At 53.3% G+C, this 15823-nt stretch overlaps 7 protein-coding genes across 7 annotated transcripts; 1 reads left to right on the top strand and 6 right to left on the bottom strand.

The window, feature by feature from the left end:
- Positions 1–484: 484 nt before the first annotated feature.
- SNOG_14792 (hypothetical protein) lies at positions 485–1284 on the bottom strand (the record flags this gene model as incomplete). Its single annotated transcript, XM_001804919.1, has 2 exons — positions 485–1090; positions 1174–1284. 2 exons carry the CDS (start codon positions 1282–1284, stop codon positions 485–487), a joined length of 717 nt encoding a protein of 238 aa, XP_001804971.1.
- Positions 1285–1794: 510 nt separating this feature from the next.
- SNOG_14791 (hypothetical protein) lies at positions 1795–3897 on the bottom strand (the record flags this gene model as incomplete). Its single annotated transcript, XM_001804918.1, has 1 exon — positions 1795–3897. The coding sequence occupies one exon, from the start codon at positions 3895–3897 to the stop codon at positions 1795–1797; it is 2103 nt and encodes a 700-aa protein (XP_001804970.1).
- A 1217-nt stretch (positions 3898–5114) lies between these two features.
- On the bottom strand, positions 5115–5753 carry SNOG_14790 (hypothetical protein; the record flags this gene model as incomplete). Its single annotated transcript, XM_001804917.1, has 2 exons — positions 5661–5753; positions 5115–5611 (listed from the first exon to the last, which is right to left on the bottom strand). The coding sequence occupies exons 1-2, from the start codon at positions 5665–5667 to the stop codon at positions 5115–5117; spliced, it is 504 nt and encodes a 167-aa protein (XP_001804969.1). The 5' UTR covers positions 5668–5753.
- A 425-nt stretch (positions 5754–6178) lies between these two features.
- On the top strand, positions 6179–6956 carry SNOG_14789 (hypothetical protein). The gene is made up of 3 exons (XM_001804916.1): positions 6179–6294; positions 6364–6525; positions 6576–6956. Exons 1-3 carry the CDS (start codon positions 6210–6212, stop codon positions 6914–6916), a joined length of 588 nt encoding a protein of 195 aa, XP_001804968.1. The 5' UTR covers positions 6179–6209; the 3' UTR covers positions 6917–6956.
- A 105-nt stretch (positions 6957–7061) lies between these two features.
- Positions 7062–8649, bottom strand: SNOG_14788 (hypothetical protein; the record flags this gene model as incomplete). Its single annotated transcript, XM_001804915.1, has 3 exons — positions 7062–7604; positions 7675–7925; positions 7983–8649. The coding sequence occupies 3 exons, from the start codon at positions 8647–8649 to the stop codon at positions 7062–7064; spliced, it is 1461 nt and encodes a 486-aa protein (XP_001804967.1).
- A 1360-nt stretch (positions 8650–10009) lies between these two features.
- Positions 10010–12541, bottom strand: SNOG_14787 (hypothetical protein; the record flags this gene model as incomplete). Its single annotated transcript, XM_001804914.1, has 5 exons — positions 10010–10738; positions 10810–11279; positions 11342–11548; positions 11619–11876; positions 11944–12541. The coding sequence occupies 5 exons, from the start codon at positions 12539–12541 to the stop codon at positions 10010–10012; spliced, it is 2262 nt and encodes a 753-aa protein (XP_001804966.1).
- Positions 12542–13126: 585 nt separating this feature from the next.
- SNOG_14785 (hypothetical protein) lies at positions 13127–14994 on the bottom strand (the record flags this gene model as incomplete). The annotated part of the gene is made up of 3 exons (XM_001804913.1): positions 13127–14488; positions 14597–14730; positions 14769–14994. The coding sequence occupies 3 exons, from the start codon at positions 14992–14994 to the stop codon at positions 13127–13129; spliced, it is 1722 nt and encodes a 573-aa protein (XP_001804965.1).
- Between the last annotated feature and the right edge of the window lie 829 nt (positions 14995–15823).

The following is a 15823-nucleotide window of genomic DNA, read 5'->3' as shown; positions in this document are numbered from 1 at the left end:
AGCTGGAGTGGTATACACATGGCTATTTGGCCTCATATACACAATCTCTTCTGCACCCGACATCATTCATGCTGACGCTGGATTTAGGGTAGCAATCGCTAGAATGCGCCACGGTTGCATGGAGCGACGCCCGATTCTTCAGGACACAGCAGGTTGGAACAAGAAGGTTACGATTACAGTTTGGTTGAGGCTGCTATTACCACTTTGTGGCCAATGATTTGTGCGGAAACAACACCGATCTTATGCTCGAGCGACGCACACAAGACGGATGAGAGATGTTCCTCGATATAGTTCTACATAGTTCTTACCAAAGCTTTTTTCGATCGGTTGATCGTCGCTTACGAGCAGATATGCATCGGATGCGCGAAGAACGAACTTTGGGAAAGTATAGACAGCTGTTACAGGCACGTCATGTCTGTCTTAGCACAACATTGGGTCTCGAGAATGGCATGTCTCTTTTGAACTTTACCCTTATTCCATCTCTTCACCTCCTCCCGAGCCCCCCAAGAACCTTACTCGCCGCCGAGCTAACCTTGAGCACATCCCTATAGGTCAAGCTAACCCTCGTCCCTCTCACATTCCTCCCTCCCTTCTCCACAAGCTTCTGCTCATCAGCCAAGAGCCCCCAATTCGCAACCGACCCAGCATGAATATCTTCATCGACCTCGACAGGCGCGATGCCATGCATGAGATCGGCATACGCACCCCCAGCCGTGATGAGCAGCGATCTCGGCTCCTGGAAAATCCGCGCGGGAAGTCCGCCACCACCACCATCACCGTCATCTGGTCTTGGCATGATGTCCAGAACCAGACTTGATCCTAGGGACACGGTCGCGACGACCGGGGCGTAGGCGCTGCCGTCTTCGTGGGGCATTATGCCCTCGCCTGCGCGGTACTCGTTGATTAGGACGTGGTTGGGTTGACGGTGTGGCGTGGCGTCGAAGATGCCGAGGTTCTTGAAGCGCTGGATCACCGGGTTGGAGAGATAGTCTGGCAGGGGAGATGCGAGTAAGGTGTTGTTCTTGGTAAGAGTGGATGGATGCGCTTGTAGGCGACGATGAGTGAGTTGTGTCCATCGTTGCGCTGGGATCTGCACGTATGTTAATTAGGTGCACGGAACGCAATGACATGGTTGATGCAAATATGGCAGCTGAGTGAGGAAAGCATGTTTACCTTGTCCAAGATGGATGCCTCTTCCTCTGGCGTGATGAAGTTTGGAATGTAGTAGAATTCTGATGGCAGACCAGCTATGCGAAAGGCCTTCAGATCATCCTTCGTAGTCATGTCGATAGTTGACATTTGGAACTGTGCTCTAATAGATTAAGTCTCTTGGGAAATGGGTAATATGCACGTGAAAACCCAAGTCGAAAGTTGGTGATAAGTGGTGAGAGTGCGTTGCAGACTATTGGAAGTACACGAGCCGCTTAGCTAATCTGTCGCGTTTTCAGGTGGACCTCGCAAGTTATTGATCACATATCGCAATCTTGTGAAGGCAGAGGGGAATTGGAATAATATGAATCACTCTGTACGTATATCGAAAGTGTATATGCTTGATGTGGCTATATCAACACAGCAAAGGGAGGAAACTATCACTCAACCTTTCTAACCCTAGATCGGACACGCGCTGCGCTCAAAGAAAAAAAAGGAGACCGACATTCCAAATGCTCCGCATGTATGCATCATGTAGAAATACAAGATATGGTGTGGTGTCAAATGCATGCGTTTGTTGCGCTGAAGAAGAAAGCAATGCCCGAGAATGTTCCAAAACTTTACAACATGAAAGAAATTCAGCCCTCACATCACAGTGCATCCTCCAGGACCACTTCTCGCTCGTCGACGGCGACCGACGCCTCCAGTCACGCCAGCGCCACCTTCCTCTTCGTCAGCATGCATCATCTGCGCTTCGCGAGCCCTCCTCCGTCGACGACGCGCACCCGCGCCACCCACACCGGCCTCTTCGTTCAGCATCATCCAGTCGGCCCACTTGCGCTCTAGGCGCGCGGCTGCAGAAAAATCGCCTTTGAGTACACGTTTGGTGTGCTCCTCAACTGTGGGTTGCCAGTTGTAGAAGCACTTCAACTGGATGATCTCACGCGGGTAGGTGGCGACTTGAGAGACGGAGGTTTTGGAGGGACGAGTGATTTCTGCATTGCGTGATAGGACCTCGCGAACGCCCGTCCAGGTGACGTTGGCGCAGTCGTAGGCCACGATGCGGAGGCCAATCTCAGGACGTTCTGAGACAGTTAAGCCGCGGCCAAGTCGGTTGCGATTACGCATGCTTGCAGCGGCTTCGGTAAGGACGAGGTCAGAGATGCGAGTGTTGTCCATCTCCAGCGAGTTGAGCTTTGAGCAAGCCTTCAAGACGGGCAGCATTCCAGTGTCGCCGAGATTCTCGCAGTAGGAGATGCACAGGTGCCGGAGGTGTGCAGCGCAGGAAGATTCAGCCAATGTTTTGAGGACCTCGTTTGTGAGACCATCAAGCTCTTCAATGTCGAGATGTGTCAAGAGTGGCATGGTGGGGAGTAGTGCCATCAAAGCGTCGTCAGTCAGTCCACCGCACTTTGAGACCTGAAGGCCTTCAAGGTGCGGGACATTGCCGATCAAAGTTTTGAGTCCAGTGTCGGTGATGGTGCGACATCGAGTGAGGTCCAGGTGCTTGAGCCTGCGAGGAGGCACAATTGGCCGGTCAGTGAGAAGGTCGACTTCTTCGCCTACACCCTCCATGAGGGCAGCAAGCGACTCATCGCTGAGGCTGTCGCAGTTCATGAGAACCAGCCTCTCAAGGGTGTTGCGCTTGAACAGCTGGACCATGAGATCAACATCGTCCCAGCCTCGCACCTCGCCAGCTCTCAAATCTCTTAGCCTGGGGCAGCCCTCGACAACCTTCTTGAGCCCGCGATTGTCGATGTTGTTGCACCAAGAGATGTTCAGCACCTCGACCCGCGAGCAGCTGGATGCAATGATCTTCATGGCTGCGTTTGTGGCACCTGCGAGCCCGGAGAGATTGACATGTACAAGGCGGCTGTTCTGCAGCAGGAAGCAGTGGATCGAGGTTCGATCGATGCGGCAGCCTTCGAGCGAGAAATTCTCCAAGTTCTGGCATGACTGAATCCAGTCATTCTTGTTCCATTGTTCCTTTAGCTGCACACAGCCTCTCAGATTCAAGTCCCTAACAAAAGGGCCTGCCGATGTTATGATGTTTACGAGGGCGCTGGCGGGGATGTCGCGGTAGAAAGCACTGGTGTCGAGGTCGCCCCAAAGCTGGCCGTCGAAGCACATGTGGTGCCATGATCGAGAGACTCGCGAACAGCGCACGACCTGTTTCGGTTCGAGATGGCGGAGTATCTGCATGCGGATCTCGGTGGGCATATCGCGCCAAAAGTTGAAGTTGGGCCGCTTCTGGACATGCTTCTTGACAGGACGCGAAAAGTAGTCGCTCTCCGCTTCAATACCGCTTCGTGATAGCGGGCGGGCAGAAGGCAGAGGTACAGAGGATGCTATGTCGGGAGTACGCATGTGGATGCGGGTCCTTTCGTCCCAGAATGGACTGGCTGGCGGGCTATTGGCGACTGAAGTGGGAGCAGTAGAGAAGCCATTGGACAGCTCGGACCCAAACGAGCTGCCGAATGTGTTGCTGTAGGGCGAGCCTGGTGATGCCAACGAGACGCAAGACATGGATGCTTTTCCGCCGCTTCTCAGACTGTGTGAGCGTGGTCTGCTCAGGCCGGCTAGGCTCGAGGAAGAGCCCATGCGTTGCAGGCCATTGAGTAGTCGCTGTCTGCCCTTGAGCTTGGGCCGTTCAATCATAATGGCCTCGCTGGGAGGAGTGCCCGGAGGCGAAGGGGTCATTTCCCGGGCATGGTCGACGACAACAGAGTCAATGGATAGAGGTTCCATGGTGGACGCCAACGCCATAGTATGGTACACAGTACACAGCTGACGGGTCAGCGCGGGGAAAGGGACCTGAGACTTTGAACGAGCGTGTGGTTTGTCAAGAAGATAAAGTGACAGGCTCGGAACCTGGGCGCAGGAGAACTAAGAGGAACGACTGCAGGCAATGAGCCGAGCTGACCTGGCGTCTGGGCTGAGCGGTTTATCGAGGCTGATGGGCCGGCTTCCAGAAAGAGAAAGCGGGGAGAGGGTCCGTGAACGCGACGGAGCAGGAAGCGTCGTTCAACAGCCTTTGCAGTCCGAGGGATCTAGAATCTGGAACCACATCAAGAGTGGGAGAAACTGCAAGACAGTGGGAAAGCAGTGTACATGAACACACGCGTGTCGCACGTTTTGCATCGACCGTAGATATATACATGTGCTGCAAGGTGCCTGTCGTGTTATCGTTATCGCTCGCGGCTTCCCGCCCGCCATCTTGCGCTATCGGGCACATGGCCACCCCGCCACCAAGACATCTGCAGATGATCCGCCAAACCGCTGAGACCCGCAGCATCGCCCGCAGCATCGCCTGCAGCATCGCCTGCAACCTCGTCCACACACAGAACCCGACGCAGATAGGAAGGACAGCACATGACAGCACTGGGGGCAAGTCTTCCGGGCTTCTTCTGCGCGCCGTCAACATTGCAGCATGCAGTCGGTCTGCAGGGACAGCATCTGCAGCCTTTTTGGGTAGTTTGCCCACCCATCTAGGCCCGCAGTAGACGGGTAGCTCACTGCGAGAGGCTCAGCCCAGGAACCCAACGACTTCCTCTCTGCCCGCTAGACAGGCATCGACCTTTCTGCCGGGCCACTCGTCGGCACCGTCGGCACCACCGGCCCCAGACTGTGGAGAGCTTGCGCCTGCCTACCGTCCACGCTGCTGCACTTCCACTCATCGCCGTCAGTCTGCGTTTTGCTTGCCGAGCGCATTGGAAATGCATGGTTCTGGAAGCGGCGACTGACCTGTGACGCCATGGCCATCCTGTCTGGCGAATTCGAGTGAGCACGCGGCACATTTGCAGGGGCCCGGAGCGAGGTCAGATGTCACCATGCGACTGCTTCGTAGAACACATGTTTCTCTCTTATCTGCGAGCGCATGTGCAAATTTCCAGCTCGAGACCAAGTCGCTCCATTCCACACAGCGTGGGCTAGCGATGCTCTGCTCTACACTATCTGCCTCGTGCCTACGGCTCGCCCTTCAAATGCTTAACAAACTTCCCATGCGCGCCCGGCCAGTTCTCTTCGCATTTGCCCTTCACCGTCCCGACCAGCAGCCTGTTCGCGTTGATCTCGACATCTTCCACAAGGCTCCACTCTCCTTCACCCTTCCTATCCTCCTCGGCCAACGACGCCGTCCTCAAGCACCTCCACGTTGTCCGCTGCACCAGCCCCAACGGCGCCTTGATGATCCATAGCACCCCGTCTTCCGTGTCCGTCATCTCTGCCTCAAACGTCACTGTCGAGTCCCACAGCCCTTTTGGCAGAGCGTGCATGTGGTCGGTGATCTTGTAGCGCTTTGCTTCGGGATTCGAGGGGTTGGCGGGGAGGTTGTCAAAGTGTGCGAACTCGGGGTCGAATCGGATCAGGACCTCGTGGTTGTGCAGCAGCCTAATGGCGTCTTCGGGCGCTGTGCCTGGTGGCAGGTTCGTGACATGGTGGAGAGTTGCTGTGGTGCTGAGTGCTACCGTTGTCAGAACGTCTTGTTCACTCGTACGTGCCCGTGGACTTACAGAACATGGTCGTGGCTCCTGGTCTGCACGAGGCTGCTATCAGGAAGTGCGAAGCTGAGGGTAGTACCTGTTGAACGGTGGATGAACGGTGGATGAACAATTGATGCTGTAAACGCTCGTAGTTGTAGTTGCTGCAAGTCACCACGGCGCCCGAATGAGGACCGACATCAATGCACCGCTATTTGCTGACGGTGCTCGAGTTTCAACTCCACCTAGAGGCCATCACCGAGGATCCCAAGCTATAACGAAGCTTGCGCCTACGTACAGAGTTGCATCCAAGCTTCTGGCATGATTGCCACTCAATTGCCCCCAAATCCTGTGGGGCGCTACATAGGCACCTTTGTCTAAGGCGATCCGCCGATGCGGGCGGTAACGTTACGCGGAGGTGTCGCCGTGTCATTGGCTCTGCCACACGCGGAGGGCCATCCCTGGCTTCACGTGATACACCAGGCGAACAAGGCACGCAGTGTATATCTAGAAGATGGGCTCTTCCGCTGCTCAGTTACCTGCTGTCACCGACATTTTTACTAACATACCATTAACACCACAATGTCTTCCCCCTTCACCCAGCAAACACCCACAGGGCTTCTGATTGCCACCACAATTGGTATTACAGGGAGCGCATGGATTTGTGGTGAGTGAGAGCCCTTCAAAATACAATGAAAAATATTCCTCACAGCAGTTTACTTACCAAATTGCTCAGGTTCCAATGCCTCTCTTTCATTAATTGCAGTTCCCGCAATAATGCAGGCTCCCGCCCCACTTGCCGCAAAGCAGTGGTACACCGTCCTCATGCGCGGCGGTAGCTTTGGTATCCCATTCGCACTCGGCAGTGCTCTAGCCACAGCATATGTTGCATCTCAACGTAAACAAGTCTCTCTACGCTTCATTCCACACGTACTCACAAGGCAACAGACGCCAGAGACTCGCTGGCATTCAAGCTCAACGTCGCAGCTACTATCCTCCTCCCAAGCATTGTGCCTTTTACAATTGCCTTCATCGCTCCGATCAATGACAAGCTCATTGAGAAGATGAACTCAATGGCCTCCGCATCCCTGGACGACGAGGCCGTCGAGCAGGGTGTAGCCGAGGGAGAGACCACACATGCTTTGATCGACAAGTGGGCGACACTTAACCTTGCGAGGGCTGTTTTCCTTGCTGCAGGTGCTCTTTGTACCACCATTGCTGCCCTTGACAAAAGGGAGGTTGTTGGCTTCAGCAACATTGGCCTGAGATCAGGCGCAAACAGGATGTAATACAGCTGCAGCTGAATTCTATAGCAGAATATTTGCCTTCTCCACGTTCCAGAATTTGACGCCCAAGAACGCCTAACCAGTAACTAGTTACCGCGTAGTATATCGGCAGCAATCTTCTCTGCCAAGGCATCTAGATTCCCTTCAGTCAGCACTCGTCTTTCCCCTGGAACCAACCTGCCACGCAGAAAAGGAAAACAATAAACTTACAAACCATGCTTTGCGGATGCCCCGGCGGTAACAGTGCGAAGGAAGACGAATCGACTACTCTCAACCCCTCCACGCCTATTACCTTTGCATGTGTATCAACCACCGCCATCGAATCGTTCCTTTGCCCCATTCTACACGTGCAAGACGCATGCCAATTCTGGTAGCTCGACGCCATGATATACTCCAAGATAGCTTCGTCACTCGTAACATTCGCTCCCGGCATGGCCTCCTGAATCACAATAGGCCGCATGGCTTCTGTATCGAAGAAGGACCTCGCCCGCTTGAACGCCTGCGCCGCGACTTCTCGATCTGTCGGATGGGAGAGATGATTGGGGTTGACGAGGGGCAGGTCGTGCATCGAGTTGGAGGTTATGTTCACGTAGCCTCGCGATAGTGGCGTCACGGGCACAGTGACGATGGTGCCGAAGCGCTTGCTTGGGTCGTTGCCGGACAGAGAGGCTGCTGTGACTTCATACTCGACCTTTCCATCTTGTCAGCGATGCCACCTAGCCCGCATTTCGAGCCTTCTAGACAGGATACTGAGTTCTCACCTCTGGCCAGTCTGCAGGAAATCGTGCCAGATCCGCGAGCGCAGCGGCGCTCAGATTGCTGCGGTACATGTCTGGCAGTTTCTCCCATCCGATATAGTCCACTCCTGCGTTTGTAAAAGGTCCGGTTCGATTCGTGCGATATTGTTCAATCAGCGGTGCGTTGACGGAAGGATCAGCAATTGCACCGACGCCATTTTCAATCGCGATCTCGAACACGGGCGTGATATCCAGATGATCTTCCATATTTGCGCCTGTTACACACTTGCCAATCGATCCGCTGAGCTGTATATGGCTTCACAATCACTTACCTACGCCCGGCCGATCAACCAAGACGGGAATGCCATGTGCTTCGAGCTGTTCCCGCGGACCAATTCCAGACACCATCAACAGCTGCGGCGATTGAAATGCGCCTGCGGACAGAATAACCTCTTTCGTGGCATTGAGCACGAAAGTGTTCGTGTTTCCGTACGAAGACGCTTCGACTTCCACGCCCATGGCTCTCAAAGTCCCATTGAACACAATCTTCCTCGCAAGCATGTTGGGATACACCACCAAGTTCGACTTTCCGCTATCCCAGGCTCCTAGCAGAAACGAACGTGAAGAACTCCGCTCTTCGCCGGGGTAGGAGATGGTAAGTGGGGCGTACTGCCTGCCTAGCAAACTTCCGCTGGCAAAGTCTTGCTGCACAGGAATACCTGATTCAGCCATGGCGCCATCGATGTAGCTCGCGAAAATCTGGGCGAAGTTTGGGTGTGAAACATGCAACGGTCCTGTCCCGTTGAACGCCAGATTGTTGGCGGGCGGTGGCACACTCGCGTTTGCGGCACGCAGACTTGCGTTTCCAGGATAGTACGATACACCTCGTGCAAAGTAATGGAGCGTGTTATCGAATGTCCAGGCATCATCGCCAACGAGATCTGCCTGTTGAAGTGTAAGCTTGTTTGCACTTGATAGGAACATGAATCGCCTACCCATTGTTGCTGAGACCCATACGTCCCTCTGTTGTATATCATCGCATTCAGCGCCGAGCTTGCAAACACACATCAGCTGCCAGTCCTCAGCGTTTCCTATACGCAATCATCCATACCTTCCACCCAGTGTCTTGCCGCGCCCATAATGCAGCCTCCTTCCCCCAAGACCCTCCTGCGCCTCAGTAACAAACCCCCAATCAACCAGCGGATACTGAGACGCAGAATCCTCGCTAAAAGCGCCATAGCGAGAACAATACGCTGGCACAACAGATGTGTTTCCATTATCTTGCTCGTAGAACCCGCCGGCTTCTATCACGGCGACAGTATTGGTGCTGTTTTCGGCTAAGCGATATGCTAAAGTTAACCCCGCAGTGCCTGAGAAGTGTTAGAGGAGAATAGAAGCGTATGTTTATGTGGTCCATCACCTCCTCCAACGATCACGTAGTCGAAGGATGCATTCTGCGGGACTCCAAAGTCGTTTCCGGGAACATAGCCAGAGCGTCTATGGGTCCAGGCTAACGCTCGTGTGATTTCCAGTGCAATGAAAATCGTGAGTCGCATGATAACTTCTCATCGATAAGGGAAGTGAAGTAGAAAATAATCAAGCATCTATACGTCAAAGCATATGCGTACTTCTAGTACCTGAATGGTTGTTGACAAATGGCAGCAACTACAAGTTGCATCGTCATCATCAAGTATTCAAGTGTCTAGTATGGGCCAATTGCGATAGCCGGAAGTCGCTACTCGTGCTAGTACCCGGCGACAATTGATATGAATCGTTGGGGAAGCTAGGTACTAGATGGTGCAGCAAACTTCCTAGCCTTTCCGCAACCGCACTACTATTCCAACACGTTCCTAGATAACTTCCACGGTTCACCACACCAGCTCCGAGCGTGTAGATGACGAAAACTTCCGCTGACTGTTTACGGATGCATAGAAGTGCGGACTGGAGACCGCGTACTCTGTTAGATGTACAAGTCGAGGATTGAAAATAACTTTTGTCAGGTTGTTTCGCGACAAGATTCTATTTCACCTTCATCGCGGTATCAACACACTGGACCAAATTCAGCGCAATATCACTTTGAAGACATCTGATACATTAACAAAGGGCACCCAGTTATCCTAACTAAAGACGGGCTGATCAATCGCGCTGATGGCATACGGCAGACTCTAACGTAGCAATGACCTGAGACCTTTCTATACTGAGAAAGAAGAGAAATTCCGAACTTTACGAGAGAGAGAGAAACGCAACTAGAGCAGACCTACGAGAGGCACCGTTTTACCTCAACATATCGAGCATTTCGTCCTCTAATCACCACTGTAAAACGTCAGTCCATCAGCCTGACAATATCAAAGGCTATAACTCACCCACCACAGCCTCCTCCGCCTCCACCACCCCCATCGCCTCCACCACAACTTCCACATCCGCCATCTGCTCCTCCGTGCCCACCACAGCTTGCCGCACACCCCGGCGTCCCCAAACCGCCAGCACAGGCTCCTATGCTTGTACCCGCCCCACAAGTTCCCGCTGCACAACCGCCTGTGCCTGCAACATCAGCGCTCGCATGCTCACCCGCGCTTGGATCCGCATAGTACGGTACATATATCGGCATGGGGTAATACATCGGATATCCATACGCTCCATAGACATATGCATCGTTACCGTCGCGTTTCGGCTCCGCCGCTTTCTGCTTCTGATACCTCTTCAAAACCTTTGCGTACTGCAAATCCAAGTCTTCCAGCTCTTTTCGCTTTTGCTCGGCTGATCTGGGCATCGGAAGCGCGTTGTGCGAACTCAGATGCACGCCTTCGTGTGGGTTTGTCGTGAAGCCTTTCTCGTTGGTGAGAGTGGGGATGCTGAGAGATGTTCGGCGAGATGAGAGCTTGGAGAGAAAGCTGGACCGTAGGGGTTCGCGCGTACACTCGCAGTACCAGCAACAGCATTCTGAGTATGGTTGGGCGTACTTCTTTTCGTAGGCAAGCGAGGTGAACTGGAAGCTGTTGTGCAAGTTCGACTCAGGAATCTTATCGTCATGGTTCAGAAATTTCTTGGTTTCAGCCATGGTGTAGGCATAGTATGACTTCGGAGTGAGCTGGTGAGTATGCTTCATCAATGGCAGGTCAGCATCGCTTCTGTTTAGGGAGATTATCCATTGACGCTCACCCAAGCCAAGTCAACGTCCAAAGTCGGTACCACGATTTTCTGTGGGTTTTCGGCTGCGAGACGAACGAAACGATGGTACTTCACGATAAGTCGTTGAGTCGTTGACATTAGCGTCGGGCTATGCAGCCAGTCCAGCTTCGTCATTTTCTGCACGAAGACTCCCTGGCGTAGGACGGCGCCAACGAGATCGATGCCGAAAACGCTTGAATTGTCCCAATAGTGGCTCAGTACTTTACGTACAGCAATGCGACTTGCCTTGGCGATAAAGTATGGTTTCTTCTGCTGCGCATTCACCAGTAAGACATCCGACTGTGTTCGCATGAGATTCTGGAAATTGAGTTTGAGCAATTCCATGGTCATTTTGGACATCCGCGGGCGAATCCAAGGTCCTCTGAATTCTGTCTTCGTCTCGATAACGCGATGGGGGAAGAAGGCGTCGTGCGTGCCGAGTTTCTTGCCCGTGGTAGTCCCTATACTCGTCAATACATACTTCACGTGTACATACTTCATGTAGGATAGTGTGGGGGGATACCTGAAGGCTCTCCCCAGGCATTCAGAATGGTGCCTGAGAGGGGACGCTTGTTTTGTATAAGACTGTCTGTGTCATCGCAGAATTTGCCGACCCTGAGCTTCTCGTGCGTGATGACCAAGCTACAAGTCGAGCAGCGATGGTCAAATTCAGATCCTGCGAAGCCAGTGTCATTTGCCAGGTATATTTCCAGAGTCTCGGGAACAGACTCTGTGGGGTGGTCGTGTCCATGGAGGATTGCATGTGGTCCGACACTGAGGGCATTTGATCGTCGCCAAACGCTCATCTTGCAACGAGTTCCAGCGAAGTCTAGTAGCCTGCTCAAAAACAGATTCAGTTCCTGGACTGTACTCGAACGTCTCTTTATCGATGATCTGGTAGATACGCGCCCACGGAAATGCAGTCCGCCAAAGGGTAGGCTTGGTGTAGCGCACGGAGTCTTCGAGATATATCCTAGGGTTGAGCATGTAAGCATGCCACACCATCAGGACGTCCAGCGGAGGCAAGAAGAACGCCTCGCTGTTATCGTATCCATCTCCTGTAGTAGGGAACCTCCTGACTGTAAAGTGCTCAGCTTGGTAGATGGGGTTTTCATTGTGACTTACCAGCATGTGTCACATCCTCTCCTTCGAAGTCATCAGTTCTGATAGGTCTGTACCAGTTACATCGACCCTGCATTAGTTCCCACCATTTCTCAAAGCGAGCAACAGCTTTGGTAACAAAAACTGCCCATCGCTTGCCTCGAATGCGTTCCGCGAGCCCGGCGATGGAGCTGGCATCAGTATCCGAAGTGTGAGTGTCAATGCCAGCTGCCGCGGCGTCTTGCTCATGAGCTACTCCGGACTGATTTGGTCCATTCGATCCTGAGTGACCACCCGTTTGGCGTTTGGCACCGGTGTCACCCATGCTAATGCCGAAGAGGCCTTCGTGGTTGCCAACCTCATGCCTGAGCTTCGCAAACGCATGTAGCAACTTGAGATGCGCGATGCACTCGGCAGGTGTTGGAATCTCGAGTGGACTTGGTTGGAAATTCAATTCTTCTGCGTTTGGTACGGTTCTGGAAGGGGCCTCATTGGAAGATGGTGGGCGAGAGCTATAAGCTGGTGGCTCCGCATAACGATCCTCAAATTTCTTCATTGACAATTCGCGCGCGGCATTGATTCCCTTCTCTTCATTCGTCCTTTGTGCTTTGGTGCCTGACATATTTCATTAGAAGATAAAGAGGACGGTCCTGCTTCAATCAATGTGAGCATGAACATCGTGGCTGTTGTGCTGTATTTGTAGAAAGCACAGACGAGATACGAGTATCCATTTCGTCTAAAGATACCGAATTCGGGTGCGCGGTGTGCTACAGACAAGGCTGATCCGCTTGTTTGACAAGGCTAATTCCCACGGAACAAATTCTTGAAGTTCGAGGCGGAGCTTCGAAGATGGCCAACCACGATTGCAGCCTAGGGCATGTGCCATAAGCCACACAAGTAGGAAAGTACGCGACGACCATTTCGGCAGTCGTATTACTGGTTAAAGAGCAACTCTGTTTGACCTCCTATGCACAACCGCCTCGGCTTAGCTGAGACATGCATCTGTTAGTCTCAGAGTGTTAGAATGAATGCGCGCCTAAATACGAGGGTTGTAACGGGGGTCACCGTTCAGAAGTGTGCATCTGACGACGGAACCGCGAAGATGTCACGTCGGCGACAGTAACATGGTTCTGCGATGTCTATTACTGAAGCGATCTAAAGGGTATTTGTAAAACGAGACAAGCACCCAAATCTGCAAACGCCGAGATCAGAGCCCGTAAACAAAAGTGACTCGCTCGTCACCTTGGCGTCCACGCTCAGTGGCATCCTCAAGCCAATTCGCAAGCGAGTCTAACTTGCTGCTTCTCGAAAACTCAACAACCCTTCTGATCAGCCTGTGTTCACGTGGACGCGGTCCTTTGCCCTCGAGCCTCTCCATCTCTACAGCATCCTCGCTCCATTCGTTCAGTATTCTCTTCCTGGTCGCGTTCTCATTTCGAAGCCTTCTTAAGAACACTAGATACCCGATCGCAGAGAGCGCGACCGAGATGAGCGTCCACCAAAATGGAACAATGTAGCCCGATTCTGCATAACTCGGTCGATATAGCATTGCTGCTATGATGCCAGCCAAGTTGCCCCAACCGTTGATGCCAAGCAGTACTGCTCGTTTTCCAGGCGAAGGCGTGTTGCCAGATATCCAAGCTACGGTCAGCGGCGAAGCGACGTAAGTCCCAGAAAGTAGAAGGTTCAGCGCCAAGTAGCGAGGGATGGCCCAGGAGACGGGCAAGGCGACTACAATAGTCAAGCCTGCAACCATGATTGCGAGACCGTAGAGGACAGGTATCAATCTGATACGGTGCAAGTCGCTGTACCAAGCGAAGCAGAAGAGCACAATAGCGCCACATATATGTGGCGGCGCAGTTAGCAGATTGATCAAAGCGGGGTTTGACTTCTTTGTCAGCGGAGCCAGAACCAAAGGTAGAAAGACAGAGAAGGCGTAGACCGGGATTGCAGAGAGAATATTGCAAGCTAGCAAATGCCAGATCTTGGTGTTGAAGACGGCTGAAAAGATATCAGCTGGCGTCACTCCGCGGTCGTCTAGCGAGGCATGGTCGCGTGAAGTTGCAGGAGCCTTGGCTGGGTTCAGCAAGTCACGGGACTCCTCATCATCGTAGTCTTCGTCTGCGTAGTCATGAGCCTCATGCGTGGACGATGCGCTCACGTTTTGAATGTTGCGATCCTGCAACACGCGTGTTGATGCGTACTGGCGCTCCTCGGGGGTAAGAAACCATGCGGTCTCGACATTGTGGGGCAGCACGAAGTATCCTACAATCGCGATGGCGATGGTCATGCTTCCCTCAATCAGAAAGAGCACCTGCCATGGCCTCCAACCAGCATCTCCCGGCGGGCCGTCGTTGTGAAAGCGCGAGAAGACGGCCCAGCTTATGATTCCGCCCAGAGCGCCCCCAACAGCGGCCTGGCCGTAGAACAAGCTCAACCGTCGTCCAAACTCAAAGCGGGTGTAGAAGAGGGACAGATATGTGACGGTGACTGGGTAGAAGCCCGCTGTGACCATGTCAGCTATTAGCCCAAACGCGCCTTTGACTTGTAGCTCTACCTTCGAGACAGCCTATCAGTGTCCGAAGTGCAAAGAGCTGCCACCTGTGCCTGACCCAAGCATGGAGAGCTGTCGAAACGCCCCACAAGAGCATGCAGGTCGGCACGAATGCAACCATGCCATATTTCCTTCCAAGGACAGCGCCTTAGGAGGCTGCAGAGTGACGAAGAAGGCAAAGAAGAGGGCCACGGCCGTGTTGATGTCGCTCTTCTCCAGCCCGACATCTTCAGTAAAATTCGCAGATTCGGCGTTTCCTATCTATCGTGGCTTGTCGTCAGCATATGGCTCTGACGGGGCGGGTGGTTTTGACCAACGTTGGCTTTGTCCAGGGCATTGAAGAGGAAGAAGAGCGCAAGGAAGGGCAGCAGTAAGCAGTCGAGCTTCGCTAGAGTGCGCCGGTGCAGGCGTGGGTCCACCGCGTATGCTTCCTCAGCTTCATCGGGCGGCATGTTTTGTTCTGAAGCTGTTGGAGGAACTGGCATAAGCTCCAGCTCGGGCTGCGCGCCGGTCGCGGCCATACTCGTGGTCTTTTGCCAAGCGCATGGAACGCGGGGCGCGTCACAGGGCAGACAGCAACAAATGACCCTTGACGCGTGGACGGATGTTGGGAGGGTGATTGAGGAAGTGCTGCTGGATAAACATGGTGATAGATTGACGCGTGCGGCAGTTGGACGTTGGCGTGCTTATTTTCTGATGTAAGCTAGGACCCTGGGTGATGACGACGTCGACTGGGGCCTCGGTTGGTGTCTGGACGCAGGTACACGTTTCCGCTTCGTTACTTCCCGCATCTTAGATAGTTACTGTACAACTTGGACAGTCGACGTTGTTGCGCATAACTAGCCTGCCTCGATACACGGCTCTGCGATAATGCTCCTCCCGGGCACTCTGCCCAGCCTGCCCAGGTGTCCAGCCGCTGTGCACTCCTGGCAGCGAATCACACCCTGTGCATCGAGCACCTGATGACATGAAAAGACACGGCGACGAGACGGCCAAGCTTGAACGTAAAGCCCCGCCGTCTGCCCTTTGCACGTTGTTCACTCTTATTGGGAAGCTTCGGCGGTTGACTACCTTTTTTCGCTTGTACCAGTCTATACTAGGAAGCTAGTCCTTCATTCTCGCTTGGAGTGTAGATCTCCGATATAGCGGGTACTAACATCACCAATAACTTATCCCGATGTAGTCGTGCTTGTACCTTCTTGCCGCTTGACCCTGTCGTTTTGTCGGTAATTGCGGGAAGAGAAACATGGTATGGTCGGACGTTTGGCGAATGGTACCCGCAGTACCAGGCATGTGTGAAGCGTGGTAGCCATGCAGACTATCGAAAATGCTGATGTGAAGAACACACCG

The sequence above is a fragment of the Parastagonospora nodorum genome (genome assembly GCF_000146915.1).
Source record: "Parastagonospora nodorum SN15 chromosome Unknown scaffold_33, whole genome shotgun sequence".
Taxonomy (NCBI): Eukaryota; Fungi; Ascomycota; class Dothideomycetes; order Pleosporales; family Phaeosphaeriaceae; genus Parastagonospora; species Parastagonospora nodorum.
Note: the sequence above shows the minus strand (reverse complement) of the source record. Positions and strands in the feature narration are given on the sequence as shown.